At 40.8% G+C, this 17659-nt stretch overlaps 1 protein-coding gene across 1 annotated transcript; it reads left to right on the forward strand.

Moving 5' to 3' along the window:
- Positions 1–1899: 1899 nt before the first annotated feature.
- Positions 1900–17234, forward strand: LOC137272566 (sodium-dependent glucose transporter 1C-like). The gene is made up of 3 exons (XM_067804955.1): positions 1900–2142; positions 12822–13107; positions 16076–17234. The coding sequence occupies exons 1-3, from the start codon at positions 1996–1998 to the stop codon at positions 17128–17130; spliced, it is 1488 nt and encodes a 495-aa protein (XP_067661056.1). The 5' UTR covers positions 1900–1995; the 3' UTR covers positions 17131–17234.
- The last annotated feature ends 425 nt before the right edge of the window (positions 17235–17659 follow it).

Consider the following 17659-nt stretch of genomic DNA (forward strand, 5'->3'; position numbering starts at 1 on the left):
AACTGTGTTAGGTGTGTATTACCCGTATCATCTGCTCAGCCGTGTTCGGTGTGTACTATCCATAACACCTGCTCAACTGTGTTAGGTGTGTATTACCCGTATCATCTACTTAGCCGTGTTGGGTGTGTACTATCCATAACACCTGCTCATCTGTGTTTGGTGTGTATTACCCGTCTCATCTGCTCAGCCGTGTTGGGTGTGTACTATCCATAACACCTGCTCAACTGTGTTAGGTGTGTATTACCCGTATCATCTACTCAGCCGTGTTGGGTGTGTACTATCCATAACACCTGCTCAACTGTGTTAGGTGTGTATTACCCGTATCATCTGCTCAGCCGCGTTGGGTGTGTACTATCCATAACACCTGCTCAACTGTGTTAGGTGTGTATTACCCGTATCATCTACTTAGCCGTGTTGGGTGTGTACTATCCATAACACCTGCTCATCTGTGTTTGGTGTGTAGTACCCGTCTCATCTGCTCAGCCGTGTTGGGTGTGTACTATCCATAACACCTGTTCATCTGTGTTTGGTGTGTATTACCCGTATCATCTGCTCAGCCGTGTTGGGTGTGTACTATCCGTAACACCTGCTAGGCAGTCTGTTTAACTGTCTGATGGTGGAGACAGTAGTGGAGAGAGTCTGATAGTGGAGACAGTCTGTACAACTGCCTGATAGTAGGGACAGTCTGGCCAACTGTCATATAGTTGAGACAGACTGTTTAACTGTCTGATACTGGAGACAGTTTGATCATCTGTCTGATAGTGGAGACAGTCTGATCAACTGTCTTATGGTGGAGACAGTGTGATCAACTCTCTTATGGTGGAGACAGTCTGATCAACTGTCTTATGGTGGAGACAGTCTGATCAAGTGTCTTGTGGTGGAGACAGTAATGTATACGTCATCTTGGTGTGACAGATGGTGTAATTTGTTGCAAACCAGTCCCCAGATAATGCATTATGTGATGACTACATCCCAGGGACTGACAACTGCTGCAACAGGATATATATAAACCTAACCATGGATTTGTGAGGTGTGCCACGCACGTTGTCTGCGTTCACGCATTACGACATTTTTCCAACGATAATGCACTCTTTAAATTGTACATTTATACGAGGCATCCACTTCGTATATGATATATTTGCCAAGTATTTATCATACGTAGTATATTGAATACGTACATTCATTGAACAGGGATCCATATATTCACAGCTTAAATGTAACATTTGCCATGTCAGTAAAGCATATGACAATCTCCGCACAAGTAAAAACATAATTTTCAGTTTGTGTTGTTACGAGTTGTAACATGTCAAAACGGAACGAGACCAATGCGTTAGAGTACGGGGACAGAGGTTCTGACCAGCATTCTGTGGTGACCAACTTCCTCCAAACGTCTACTGGTCAGTTATACCCTTATTAGAAATAACTAATGACAAATCACTTGACCATGCCAGCTAAACAGTGAAATCTTCCTGCTGCCCCATAAACAAAGCAGTTGGCCTCCTTCAGCCGTTGAAGGTGGGGTAGTCTAGTGGTCAATGCGTTTACGCGTTAATACGAAGGTGGGTTCGATTCGCCACATGGGCACGGTATATGAAGTCCTCCCCTGATATTGCTGGAATTTTGGTAAGAGCGGCGTTAAGCAATACTCACTCACTCCTTCAGCCATTATCCAATGAATTCAAAACACATGTCTGCCGCGTTGATTTTTCATGCAACACTAGTGTTACAAGGAATACTAAACTGCAATTTTGAGAGGACTGTCGTTCTATTTCGAAAACCGAAAAAGTACTAATATAGCCATGGTATATGTTTTACACACCACAAATTACATTAAGTATTTGTGTCATTTGAAACTGGACTCGGCCCACGCGTAATGCATATTTTAACCACCAAGGTCCCACGTCTGGAGCCTCACTGAACTATAAATGTGTGTCATTTCCCGCGTTGTTGTGAAGCGTGTTCTTGACATAGCGAGGTAATACTCTGGAAGGGGACATGGAGACAAGTGCATCTGTGACGTCGATGGCTTCTGAGGGAGAGTTGGACCAAACTCGTCGACGATGGACAAACAAGCTGAAGTCTACACTCTACAGGAAGAAGTTTTTATACACGGCATGCCTTTTGTTCGGTAACTTCATGTCGGTGAGTCAACTGAGCTGTTGCACACAAGTTCAAATTACACACACAGGATGATTTTAGAATCTGTAAGCCTTTCCAATATATAGGGAAATTGAACGACTGCTGGTAGTGGCATGGTGACATCTGATATGAACTGAAGAACGTGTCACTTTAACCCGGTGTTGGCATTACATTAGCCGATATGGCAGGGCACTCATGTATCCGAATTAAGGGTTGCATTTTACATTTTCAGTATCAAATCATGAACATTATATGAAGACTGATTCCATAACTGGGTCTCGGCTGTCTGTAATGACCATTCTGGGTCATGGTGTTCGTTGTCTCCTCATGTTTAAACGAGGCGACTGACAAGGCCTTCCGTGGGCACATGGCGCACTGAGACAGTTGTTCGATCGCCATCAGTCATGACTGTTCAACTAGTGACCTTGTGTATACGTAATATAGTCGGATTGATTTACGGTAAAGGAGCAATGACTTTTGTTATTTTGTACTCAAAAATCGATAGGGCCCGGGATGTGTAAGCAGCTATTACAACTTAATCGGGGGATAGGAAATCCTTATCGAATGGCCTTGACATAACGCTATGACATAACTCTTTTTCGAGAGATATGGAGCTATTTCTTTGGCTTGATATATACTAGGGCTCCAGACCGTAGGCTTCAAGTTATATAGTAATAATAGGTATTATCTTTGTTATTTCGCCGATTTTGGTACAAAACAATCTTCAGCGACCGATTCATTTCAAATAGTTTAATGTGTATGTGGACTGCTGGAGAGAAAGAAAACTTTACTCATTTCTTTAAATTTAAGGAGCAGTTGACTTCTAAACGAATACTCCAATAACAACCAGTTTTGTTGTACGACAAAAATACCTATTAGCTACGTCTACGGTTCGATGACGACAGTCTTTGGCAATAATGTAGGATTCAAGGTTGGCCGTTTTGAACTTTGAGGATATTTTTTTGTCTGTCAAAAACATATCCTCTGTAAACACCGAAGCAAATGCTTTTGCATTACTTCGTCTCCATGCATCACACTACAAAATAATGTAAGCGAAATTGGAAAATGTCTGGTGTGAACCGCTACCTTCTCAGTTTTCATACATCGTGTCGCATCATGGTTTCTTGCATGGAGAGCAATCATGTAAAATACTTGCAGAGTTTGCCTTAGAAATGGTTGGGGAAAACGTTTTCTTCCTGATCATGAAACCGAAACTGTCTCAATATATGAACAGGCACGGTGGTGTTGACGGTATGGCCTTTATCATTGATGATTCATGTAAAATCCCTGAAACAATTAAAACATCCTTTAGACAAAACATAAATATATGCTGATAGATAATATCAGCCATGAATATAATCTGTATATAGATAACCATTTACAGAATATTATCATTGCTGAGCCATTTCATACACATTGCCTCAACACTTAATTGATAGCAGATTCCATATACTAGTATACTTTCATTCATACATAGAACATAAATATGTATGTACACATCATATCACATGACACTAATTATGACAAACTACTAAATACCTGCAATATGATAAAGCAGCCAGGTTATCAGAACATAAACAAACTGTACACATGACATGAATATGTACAAACCACAAAAAGTATTGAAAGAAACTAACCTTTGGAAATGATCCCGAGAGCTCCAACAAACTAAATGTCCAAATGATCCAATGGTGCCTTGTGACCACTGACCAGTAGAAATGTTTCATCTCGACTAATAATAAACTGCAAACTTTAAACAGGGGACAGCAAGCTAACAAGGTTTATGACAAAGGGACAGTAAGTTTCGTGCTGGGGCTGGCTAATGTGTGGTTGTGCTCAGGGTGATTGTAAGCTAAGAGAAAGGGGTTAGAGAAACTCAAGAATGAAGTATAATGTTTAGAAATGTGCTAAGCTGAATATTTCATAAAGTTTCATTAAAACTAAAGAATGAAAACACGGAATATTTACAAATATTTCATCCTGTCACACTCATATTGAAGGATACTGTGACCATATTGCCAGAGGATACATTAAGCAAACATTCGGTTTTGGTGAGTAAGACAAGTCATGCTGTTATTTTGTGACTTATTTTCGGATTATTAGTTCTAGTAGTGTTTAAGAAATAATGAGCCTTTTATGGACATTTCACAATCACTGAAAAGAATCATCTCTGTCCATTCTTTAGCCATGGGACCGGTGAAGGTCTGGGGTATAATAGACCCTCAACAGCCTACGCTTGCCATAAAAGGCGACTATGCTTGTCGTGAGATATGACTTACAGGAACGGGTGGTCAGGCTCGCTGACTTGGTTGGCACATGTCATCGGTTCCCAATTGCCTAGATCGACGCTCATGCTGTTGATCACTGCATTGTCTGGACCAGACTCGATTATTTACAAATCACCGGCGTAAAACTAAACTCGCTCACTCTTTAGCTATGGAGGTGTCTCAATAAGTGAATCCAGACTCAGCCAGAATGAGTGCGTGAGTGAGTGAGTTTGCGCCAGCCATAAAGTGACGACAGACAATGAAAATAGATATATGTATGTACGAAAGGCAGTCTCGAAAGATAACTTTATCAGCATCTTATATTATATATCATTATTATCATATATTATATATATCATATTATTATATTATTGGGAACACTAACAGGATTTATGACCTTTTTTCATTTCCTTAGTTCGCAAACATTTACTGTTTCCAACTCATAACTAACGTCATCTGGTGGAGATATTATCTTTTATAAAAGATTGGATCCATCAGTGACAAAAATGACGCATGCACACTGACTTGTACCATACGTACCGTAAGTTTTAGATGAATAAATGACTAACATTTGCATATGTTAATGAGGGGTGCCATCAGAGGGGCAAGAACGCTCTGCTGTCCACGAACACGTGGTTTCAGCACCATTTCATCTTCATTCATGAATTCACGCTCTGTCATCGGAACTGAAATAGTCAATGAGTGCATCAACTACATTATGTATTATTTATATTATTTAGTGAACGCCGTAGAACAACGGAAATATAGCTGAGTGCGTCTTTAAAGAAAGTTAAGTTAAAATCTAAAGTCACATGGGCAATATTTCATCCATATCGTGACGAAAACAAGTTCACGATAAATACACATAAGCTATAAAAAGAAACTTGTCAACGAAGGACAGTAAAACCAATTAGAATATCACAGTATTTTAGTAATAAAGCTAGCATCTTTCTCTCGTTAAACAGGCAAACAAACACGAGCTCGTGATCTAGTAACTGTGCACCCCGTATCTTTCAGAAGAAATATGCTAGATGTATGGACATGATTTTGTTGATTTCATTTAATTTAAACCTGTTTAAAACCACGTTTTACAACAATATGTGTGTGAAGGACGGCCTGTTAATGTCAGCTTTAAATGGTACGTCTAGGACAAAGGGGGGTGGGGGGTGAGGGGTGAGGTAGTCTGGTGGTTAAAGCGTTCGGCTATTACTCCAAAGACCCAGGTTCGATTCCCCACATGGTCACAGTGTGTGATGCAATTTCCGGTGTTTCACGTCGTCATATAGCTAGAATGTTGATTAAAAACGGCGTAAAACTAAACTCTCTCATATCTGAGATATTTTCACAATCTATCATGGTCACGCGAAGTAAAAGAAAACAACTCATGTCCCTTTTGGGAATCCATAGTCTCTATGTCAAGCGTTGGAAGTGAACCCGGATACAGAAGGAATGCGACTCGTGTCAAGTTACAAGCCAGGCAGCGCCTCATAAAATACACTAGGTTGTTATACTTGCAAGTGGAGGTAGTTGTATCTGGTCACGAAATCATTACTCAAAAGCCTACCTTGTCTGAACTTCATGTGGTTCACGTACCTTAGTAACTACACATGGGTGAGTGAATTTAGTTTTACGCCGCTTATAGCAATATTCCAGCAGTATCACAGTGGGAGACACCTGAAATGGGCTTCACACATTGTACCCATGTGGGGAATCGAAGCCAGGCTCATGACGAGCGAACGCTTTCACCGATAAGCTAGGCACACCACATCCCCTAGCGCCCGTATGGATGCATGTTCTCAATCAACCAATTGTATGGTTCGTTAGTTTGAGGTCTCGTTTTGCCACCACCCTATTGTAAAGGATGGAGAAGCAGCCATGCGTGTTGACTGAAAGACCAATAGGATTTAGCAGGGGTAGTCTCAAGTATTATCGTATTATTAACTTTGCACAATATCTGCATTGTCTTAATTATTATTGTTATTAATGAAATTGCACAAGATCTGCACACAATTTAAGGCATTTACACATGCAGCAAAACACGCGTTAACTCTCTAAACTCTACTTAAAACCTTGAAATACTAGACTACGGCTACCACGATTATTAGGAATGAACTAAACATTCACAAGTGAGCGACTGAGTTTAGTTTTAGGCCACCTTTAGGCAATATTCTAGCAATATCACAGCGGGGGACGCCAAGCATGGGTTTCACACAATGTACGCATTTTAGGAATAGTCAAAACATTGATTACACAGCAGTCTCATTTCCTGCTGACTAGGTTCAGTCCTTAGTGGAATAACCAGTCCATCTCAGAGAGTTTTAACCGTACATCTCATTCAACTGGATATGTGAATATTAATCAGCATAATTTAATACAGCTAATCACTTGAAAATTGCAACACTGAACTCCTACTATTCCTTACAAACACGTCGTGCAGCGCGCTCTGTTTTGCAGTGTGCCCTGACAAACGAAAATCTCAAAACGAGGGCTTATCGCTAGAAAAAATTGACGGTCTGGTGCAGATTTGATGTTATTGATACAGATTTGATGTTACAGTTGTATATCTATCTCATTGCGAGTTACAGAACTACAATGAAAAAGCACAACAGTGGCATGCTCTGACATGCTGCATAAACCTCGATATAAAACATAGAAATACGATGTTATTAAAGTTTAAAATTAAAACTCATTTGTAAACACCATTTTCTTATGAAACAAGGAATTGTAATTCAATGTAACCAGAATTACTTGTAGTTTCACTTTCACACGAGAAAATTCGGATTAGCAGAAAAGTAGGTCATTTTGTGAATTGTCGGGTTTGCCGAGCATGACGAGCGAACGCGTTAACCACTGTATTCTGAAACGGGTACATGATCATTTTATACATGCCAGACATAAGTTATCTTGGATGCTCATTAAGCCTGAGCTCAGTTCACTCACTTGCTGCTGTAATTTTGACATGACCCTCGTGCTTGTATAAACACAGTAGCTGTTAATCCTTTTCCGGGTGGTGTCCTCCCATTAGCAAGACATCCCAATAGCAAGACACCTTAAAACAACATTGTCACAACTGAGTGCACTCATTAAAGAAGTAATTAACCCCTTTCCTGAAAATGGACTTGTTTTACTATAAACCCACCCAGAAGAAAGGAATTAGAACTAGGACTCAAATATATTTGATCAGTCCTTTATAATAATAATTGATAATGATTTAACACACATTCAGTTACAGTTCATAATTCAGTCATTTATCACACGGCAGCAGACTTTAGCCCATCTTTATAAGTTTGCCAGTAGCATCCAAGAACTGGAGAGGAGTCTTGACACGCTGGGATTGCTGATCCTTGAGTCAGGAAAGCCGGTTATCAATGTCCTCGTTTCCTTGCTGGCGGAGCTGCACCTAGGTGTAACCGCGACAGCTTGATCTCCTCAGATTTCTCTGTCTTCTTGATGATTTCTATAAACCGGTAGAGATTTGGATGGCAATGGCTCAGGGAAGCATTAAGGCGATTGTGGAAACCCTCCAAGTTGTTGTTTGTTCTTGGATCTGATGTCTGGTGATGGTTCCACAGCAAAAGAGGGAATCTGGCATAAAAATCTACCCAATTTATGACTGTGTAGTCGTCAAAAGTCGTCAGCACTCGGCACATTGGGTGAGTGGTCCATGGACTCAATCCAAGCATCCTGCACTAGCTGGAGAGGTAGCAGAGGCATGGCAGCAGCTCGTCTGATCCACTGTTCAACAAGGATGCCACCTCTGTGTCTTACTGCAAGCCCTAGGTTTTGCGTGTGGTGGAAAAAAACAACCCTTGATGTCTGAACCTGAGAACCCTGTACGGAGGGCTCTGATAGCAGCAACTTCAAAGTCCACCTGGAATGTGTCTGGATTGAATGGCTGGTTCAGCAGTTGTTGAATCTGGACCTTCAACTGGACAAACAGGCATTGGTACGTTGTAGTCCGGCGATCAGGAAGCAAGGCATAGACAAGAGGATAGGTAATGCTCCCTTTCCGTGCATGAAGGATGTAAAGCTGATTCCAGAGATTAGAACATGCGGAGAAAGTGCCATCCATGTACACAGTGGACGCTGACTGGAGGACTCTGAGTTGTTCATCAGTGGAAGATACGACCATCTTGTCTTCTTCGCCATCTTCAAACAGCAATCACCTGTCACCATCATGGGTCTCTCTCCATTGTGATGTGATTTGAACTTCTGGGAGCTTTGGAATGGTGTGACTACGATCTCTGTACATGGCAACAGAGCTAAATGACGGGAATGTAGATCAGTATCTGGCTGGCATTGGAGTGGTTGGTTCTTCTCTCCCTCTTTCTCAAGCTACCAAGGAATTGCACTCTTCCAGTATCTTCTCTTGTATGGTTGTGTTCAGTGAAATTTCTGACAAATTTTCCAACTGTTGTGCATTTGTAGGTCTTCACGACACATCGCCAGTGAGTACAACTCTGTCGGACTTTGTTCTTGTAGTGCAGATATCCCTGATAGAGGACCTGGAGAGTACCTGACTTGTAATATCGACTTGTTGCAAACCAGCCATGATTGTGAGATGTTCACAAACTAGTGTGAATTTATACGTGTACTAAGTAACGTTTAAGAAAACATGCACGTTAAGCAATGTTTGAGTAGGTTATCCCTGCTAGTATTTTACAGTTTCTTAACTCCATACTCTCTGAGAATCTTCACAACAGAATTATTGGTCTACTCTCCTTAATTAACAGCTCATGACGGACTGTGTCCATTGTTAGGCGGGTAGACTGGCTGTGTTTGTTTAATTAATCACCCTACTCCACTACCTTACAATTGGGTGTCTCATTAATGGGATGTCTCACTAAATAGGGTATAACTTTTCGGGGTGCTGGCAAAACGAGGATAAACAGATAATTATACGTTAATAGTTTATGTGTTTCATTTTCGCTTGTCTCGTGTGTACGAAACTACGAAAATAAACATATTTCATAATTAACACACAAAAAAGGGAAAGAAGATACAATTTTTGGGTAAAAATAGTCTAAAAATATTGACAGTTAACAGAGTCAGGTGGGTACCTCAACATCAGAGGTGATGGCTACAATAATGAACTCAAATCCAACAACATCGAAATACCATAAGGGTTAACAAGTGTTTTGTCGAAAGTGAGTGAAAGGACGCTAAAGTGAGTGCATATGGTGCAGTATGTGTAATATAGGCCAGCATATTGTCGCAAATGTGGGACACAGTGTCTTTATGGATAGTTATACGTATACTTCATAAACAGCTGTCATCGAAGCACAGTATAACAACAAAATATCACATACTTTACGTTTTGGTTTGATTGTTGCTTAACGCCGTACTCGGCGATTGTCATGCTATATGGGGGAGATTTACAGAATTAAGAATTGGGGTCAATGCGGCCTTTAACAACAAACAAACTCAACAGTTAATGCCCAACGAGATGATAAACCAGTACCAGCACGTACTAGACAGAGAAAACTATGAACAGATATACAGAGGATATTATATTAGTGCCCATGTCATGCTATGTTTACGACACGAGTGAATATATGTTGGTTTTTCCCGAGCGAGAGCGAGGGATATACCGACATTTAGGCACGAATCAAGTACTTACTGCATTTTGGACTCCGCATTTATCAACGGAAAGGGGCGGTGGGGTAGCGTAGTGGTTAAGGCGTTCGCTCGTCACGCCGAAGACCCGGGTTCGATTCCCCACATGGGTACACTGTGTGAAGCCCATTTTATGGTGTCCCCCGCCGTGATATTGCTGGAATATTGCTAAAAGCGGCGTAAAACTTTACTCACTCACTCACTTATCAACGGAAGGCATTTACTATAATATCGACAGTCACACACAATATCAATGTATCGATAGCTTTTCGTTTCCCTCATGGATTAATTGCAATGCATCGATTGTTAAATGCATCGTTAATTACACTGCCCTAGTTACCAGTCACGATCGAAGCCTGTTTTCATCGGAAATTTCCGATCGTGTTTATAGTGTGAATGGGTGAGTTGAGTTTTACGACGATTTCAGCAATATTTCAGCAATATTTCAGCAATATCACGAGGGGGGACGCCAGAAATGGGCTTCACACATTGTACCCATGTGAGGACTCGAACAACTAGGCTACCACACCACCAGTCATGTTTAAAAGGATCCTTAACCTTCGGTAAAACTAAGAATCTGTGGAAGTTCATCACAGTGATTGGTTACATACAGACACCTTATTTATTTCAGTGTTATGGCTATTTGTTATTAGAAAATGGAAGAGTTGGACAATGTAAATACATATACTGAAGTGTAAAGGATACGGGCATACCATAGTTTCATAGTTGAAAGAAGGAAACATCACTGTTTTACACTACTATATTAATATATAGTTGTAGCTGAAAGTTATGAAAGCATGAATTACTTCGATTTAAGTAATGTTCAGTGATGTAATCGTGTCAGTTGTCTCCCCATTTGGTTCAGTCTCAGGCATAAAAGTGAATGAGTGAATGAGGTTAGTTTTACGTCACACTGAACAACATTCCAAGTATATAGCGGCGGTTTGTAAATTATCGAGTCTGGACCAGACAATCCAGTGATCAGCAGCATGAGTATCGATCTGCGCAATTGGTATACGATGACACGTGTCAACCATGTCAGCGAACCTGACCACCTGATCCAGCTAGTTGCATTTTTACGACAAGCAAGGGTTACCGAAGATCGATTCTAAGCGGAGATATATTGTCCCAAATCCATCTGACTAAACACAGAATTGCAGATGACTCTTTAGCAAGGTTTAGTTTTTGTTATTCTCATTCATACTTGTATTGATCCAGTACTTTGTAATTAACTCTAATAAGAAAGAAAGTATTTTTTCAAATGTTATTAAGAAAATAATTAGAAATACAAGTTAAGAGATACTGCATGGTAAAATATAATTATGGATAATTATCAAACCATCAAAACGAAATTCAGAGCGGTACCCCCTCGCTACAAATGCTGATTTATTCACAAAGCTCAATTATGAAGATATCATTGGACTATTTGTTTATTAATTTGACGAACTATACTCTGTACAACAGGCAGGAGATAATCGATAATCATTTGATTATATGATCTGATGTTAATAGATGAATAAGAAGCAGGCAATGCAGGTTGACACATGACAACCAGCAGATCATGAAAACAATGTTCCGGAAGGAACAAACAATATTTTCAACCTACTCGACAGAGTCTGCAATAAGCTCTTTTAGCAATCATCGCGTCTACATCAACAACAAGCAGTCACGCACATACATAATTACATGCACATCCTGAGCAGATATCGGGCTACTCGCGGTATACCGTGTTTTAGTCACTATGTGATGCATTGAAGTGAGGGAGTGAGTATGGTTTTACTCCTATTTTAGACACCGCAGGAATATCACGGCGGGAGACACCTAAAATGGGCTTTACACATTTTACAGAATCGGACTCGGGTCTCCAAAGTGACGAGCCAACGATTGAACCATTAGGCCACCCCACCGCCCCGTGATGTACTGTACACACTTCATAGGCATCTGTGTTAGTTATGTTATTACTGCCGTACTCTATGTACTGTGCTGACCTCTTTCTATATAATCAGTACGGATTTTATCACGTTTTTATCATGTGTTCTGCAGACCATGAGGTGTAAAAAAGATCCCTTTGCTATATTCACAAGTTCATTTATGTATTCATATAGGCTCCACCAACCACGACATCATTGCTCAAACTTTGAGTTGATAATGAATTGAAATAACGCATCGCCGGGAGCTGTGACGTTCCATCGCATAATGCGAGCCAGAGGCCTTGACGCCGTTGGTTTGAAAATTCAGGGACAGATTGCAACCTTGCATCCTTGCATCCTTGCAACATTTTTTATGTCAGTCAAACAAGTTTCGTTGCAGATTAGTCTATTTTGGACATTAATTGAAAGTTTAAGTTGTGTTACGGTTCACCTTACAGGATCGTTATGACGTATTGTCGCTCTAATCGTACCGCCTGATTTGGTTGCAGCATTTTATGAGATGCTTTGACTGCTGATCTTGTATAATTTAAGTCCTACCTGACTAGCTGGAGTCGAGGTTCATTTCTCTGTATAACGCTGTTGAAGGTGTCATTACAAGCATTAGGTTAACTTTTGGATTTCAGTGTTGATTCAGTGGTGAGGTTACAGCTAATCGTATTCCTGCAGCTCATCACAAGCTTCACATCAATCTCGAGAACTTCGTGCATTGGCTATTCCCATTTCTAGGTTGGATCCATTGTCAGAGACAGCAATCTCTGATAGTGGCATCACGAGAGGATATCCCGCTCCTCAACAGCACATCAGCAGATTGTTGTCAGACCTTTTGCTATCCATTTCGATAACTGTATAAAACTTCTTCTGATTTCAGGGCTGGGTCAACGGTCAGAGAGGACCGTCACTATTGGACTTACAGATCATTACGGGAACAGACTTGTCTCAAGGCTCCGCCTTCTTTACTGCTGCTGCCATTGGCTCCTTGGTTGGAGCTGTTGCTGGTGGAGCAATCTATGACCGATTCAATAAATACCTGTCATTGTTCATCTCGATGGCGGGGCACGGACTGACTGTAGCTGTGATACCACTGTGTTCACCCTACTGGCTTATGATCGCCATGTTTGTAGCACACGAGTTCTTCCTCGGCATATTTAAAACAGGTGTGTGCGTGTCTCCACTTATTTAGAACTATATTATCTCACATCCACATCAGCGGCATAAGAAAGTGTTCCTCATGCGATCTGATAATAACACTTCAGGGTCTGGCACCAGATTGTTGCACTACAGTCTGTTGTTTTGTCTATGGTCAAGAGTATTGGTCTCGGGAAGATGGGTAAGTGATCTCTAGGTCCGATAGTTCATTGGTCTCAGGATCAGATGGTTCATTGGTGTCGGGATCAGATGGTTCAGTGGCATCGGGATCAGATGGTTCAGAGGTGTCAAGATCAGATAGTTCAGTGGTACCAGGATCAGATGGTTCAGTGGTATCTGGATCAGATGGTTCGGTGGTCTCAGGATCAGATGGTTCAGTGGTCTCAGGATCGGATGGTTCAGCGTTCTCAGGATCAGATGGTTCAGTGGTGTCAAGATCAGATAGTTCAGTGATACCAGGATCAGATGGTTCAGTGGTATCTGGATCAGATGGTTCGGTGGTCTCAGGATCAGATGGTTCAGTGGTCTCAGGATCGGATGGTTCAGCGTTCTCAGGATCAGATGGTTCAGTGGTCTCAGGATCAGATGGTTCAGCGGTATCCGAATCAGATATTCCAGTGGTATCGGGATCAGATGGTTCAGCTTTATCGTGTCTAGATCAAATGGTCCAGAGTTGGTGTCTACCAAGTCAGCGAGCCTGACCACCCGATCCCGTTAGTCGCCTCTTACCACAAGCATAGTCACCTTTGATGGCAAGCATGGATTGCTGAAGGCCTGTTCTAGCCCGTTACCTTCACGGGTGACGGGTCGATGTTTCGATGTAGGGTCTTATATCGTTATCAAACTAAAAGTTAACACTAACCAGATGATGAGAAGTACAGCTTATTCACCTTGACCTGCGCATATGCATGACCCGGAAGGTCAAATGGCAAAAACGGCAGGTCGAGTTAACTTCATTAAATAGGGGAGCAGAAAGTGTTGTCAGTGTCGCATGTGTACGTCGGAAACAGTAAACCATCTGCAGTTTTTTAAGGAGAGTTAGCACATTGCTGACGATTTCTGAGATGTCAAACAGCAACCTTGTCTCGTCGGTTCGGACATGTTGACAATCAATGACAAAGGTTCAACCTTTCACAATTGAGACCCAACCAGTTGTGACGCCACTCACGCACTTCATTAGAATTCACTTGATCAGGTCAAGCTGAACAAGCTATGTTTTGCCAAACAGCAGACTAAAGGTTACATGCAACGTAAAACACAACTTGCCGAAATAGATCATCAAAAATGCCAATTCAACCTTTTCAACAGTTATGCAACAGTGAATAGGTTCGCCGAACTTGAAACAGTGTGCCTGCGCGGAGTATGATGTCGTGAGCAGTAGTCTAATCTTGGTTGTGTATACAAACAAATAAATATTCTACTCGTTACATAAAAATGGCATGTTGATTGTGATAAGTACACTCAGGGAAAACTCAATATCTGATTTATTGACACCTATGTCTGCCTACCTGTCTACTAATGACAATATGCAATGACTGACCACATGCAATTTGAAATTAACTGCTATCGTCCTTATAAGCCATAAACAAAGAGCCGGCTAAGCGTATCGGCAAATGAACCAGTGACCAATGAAAAGGCTTCTTCGTTACGCTTAAGTGCACACCCACCGCCTTTGATTGAGTTCGGTGTCGCGGCTGCTTCGTTTCGAGAGAGGTAACACAAGTGCAAAATCTGGCACTATTGATCTGCGATTATACTCTTATAATTCGGTTTATTTGTCTTTTCTTAGTCAGCAATGCATTTTACACATCATGAAAAAGTGATAAATGTGTTCTAATTATGTGTGATCTTTTTGGTTGCATGTGACCTTTAACATTAAACACAACATGTACATAAACAACTGGTACATAATTTGGAGAGTTAGGTGAGAGACTGGGAACAACAAGGCAGACTGGTGATGAAACCAGGTGATTACGTTGTATTGTACGAAAAATCTGATGAATTGCTTTTACAGTTTGATTAATTCTTCATGGGTTGATTGTATCTTGTGATTCGGTGGTCTGATGAACAGATGATTCTGTGGTATGGGGACCAGATGGTTCGGTGGTTTCATGATCATTTGACTCAGAATAAATGGTTCCTGGGTCAGGTGGTTAAGTGATCAGGTAAGTAGTACTGGATCAGTGGAATCAATGGTGCCAGGGCCAGATGGGTTATTTGTCTCAGGATCAGACGGTTTAGATGTCTTAGAGTCGAACAGTTCTGTTGTAGGAACAGTTGGTTATCACGTTGACGTAACGCCGTGAAGTTATCGTTTAACCACAACACATTTATTCTTTACTTGAACATTACTATACAGACTGGATACTGGTTACCATGACAGGCCAGGCACTATAGTTCCACACATTACACATGCACTCTGCATGCACACATGGGCAGATGCAATCTGCTTCTTACGAGCTCAGTTGTACTAATAGCTCTTTGTTTTTCTAGTAACACTTTTACTTTTGTCTTAAAAGAATGTGCCACTTTTTCAAGAGGTTCTTCAACTACCCACCACTGGAGTGAAGACATCATTCTTCAGCAACGTACATACCACTGTGTCAACCAACAAATAGCCAATATATGTATGGATTTATTTTACTTTGAAATATATATTTGATTTGCTGTCAGTAGTGAAGAATTACTACAAATCCTTCCTTTCTCATGATCATAACCCATTCACAATATATATATATATATATATATATATATATATATATATATATATATATATATATATATATATATATATATATATATTAATGTGTGTGTATCGAGAGAGAGAGAGACACGCACACATACACGCACGCACACAAACACACATTAATACATGTAATTCCGGTGTCCCCCACCCTGATTTTGCTGGATTATTGCTAAAAGCTGCGTAAGACCATACCCTCTCACTTACTGATACACATTTATTTATGTTTGCAGGCTGCAATGTGGAACTTGTTCGAGTATGGGGAGTGGAAAGCAAACCTTACATGCAGGCTTTACATTTCTTATGGTCATTAGGGGGAATTATCTCTCCTTTTGTCCTTGAACCGTTTTTAGCCGTTAGAAAAGATGGCGATAATAACACCACACGATCTTCTGTTATGGAAACCCAAAACAGATCATACAGCGTACAGGAGTACGTGAATGCATCCAATATATCAACGGAGCATCACCTGCAGACAAGAATCATTTGGCCATTTTTGATGACTGGGCTGTTAACAATCCTGTCTTCAGTACCGTTCTTAATTGTGTTTCTTTTTGCAAGACAAGAAAAGCATAAGGACGCTGCAAAAGCTTTAGATGGAAAGAGACAGGGTAAAATGTTGCCTCGGAAATTACTCGTCCTAACACTTGGCCTACTAGGTATATTCTACTTTTTCTTGGACGAGGTTGAAGACTCGTCGGTATCTTTCCTGACATCATATGTTGTCAAGCAGTTCAAATGGACAAAGGTCATGGGAGCCAGAATCACATCAGCGTTTTGGGCAGCATATGCGTTTGGTCGTCTAGCTGCCATCGTCTTCATCGGCTATGTATCGCATATGAAAATCTGTGGTCTGTTTTTTTCCTTTTTGATACTCGCTCAGGTTGGAATGATATTTGCTGGAATGTACCTGTCAAATGTATTCATATGGATCACAGCTTGTGCTGTGGGCTTTTCAATATCGATCAGCTTTCCTGCGATGCTGACCTGGATTGAGAAGGACTTTGTGCAACTCTCGGGTAAAATCATGTCCGTCATCTTCATATCAGTAGGTCTGGGTGGAATGGTCAATCCTCAGATCATTGGTCATCTGATGCAGGTATCCAGTCCTCTTTGGTACAATTACGTTCTGACCATCGAGAGTGTCCTGTTGTTCCTCAGTTTCCTAATGTTAGTTTGGCTAGTGAAGAAAGTCCTCAGCAAGCATCACTCATCCTATACTATCACAGAAGATCCAACAATAGAAAATGAGGAACCTCTAACCGAAAAGCCCAGTACAATTTCATAATAACTTCTTCATCATAGTTGTGTTTCTTCGGAAATAATTTCCATATGTTTGTTTCCGCCTGCAAGTGTATAAAATAAGATTAGAAAGTAAAAAAAATATGTGAACGTGGTTTTTACATATTTTGCACATTTAGACTGTTATGTTCAACTGCTATAAAGGCACTGCTGCGGAAGAAGCGGTAATATGTAAACGGTATAGCCATGACAATAAGTGTAGCTCAGTATATTCATTGTTTCTCCAGGTGGTGTTGTTTCATATTGATGATTTCCTTAAATCCTAAAATGTTCATAGCCCCTCTCAACAACAATGGTGCTCTACTTAACCTTGTCAGTATGCATCATTAGTCATTCCAAAAAACATTTATTTATATTTTTTCCAGGTACCTGAATTATCTCACATTTGTTGCATTTTCCCTTTTTGTTTTTGTTGAACAATTCTGTATAGCTTTCACATCTACGTTTCAGTGGTAAAATGTTTTAAAGATATCCAACTTTTTTCTGACACTAGACATGGTACCAGGGGCAGGACC

The sequence above is a fragment of the Haliotis asinina genome, chromosome 2 (assembly GCF_037392515.1).
Source record: "Haliotis asinina isolate JCU_RB_2024 chromosome 2, JCU_Hal_asi_v2, whole genome shotgun sequence".
In the NCBI taxonomy this organism is placed as follows: domain Eukaryota; kingdom Metazoa; phylum Mollusca; class Gastropoda; order Lepetellida; family Haliotidae; genus Haliotis; species Haliotis asinina.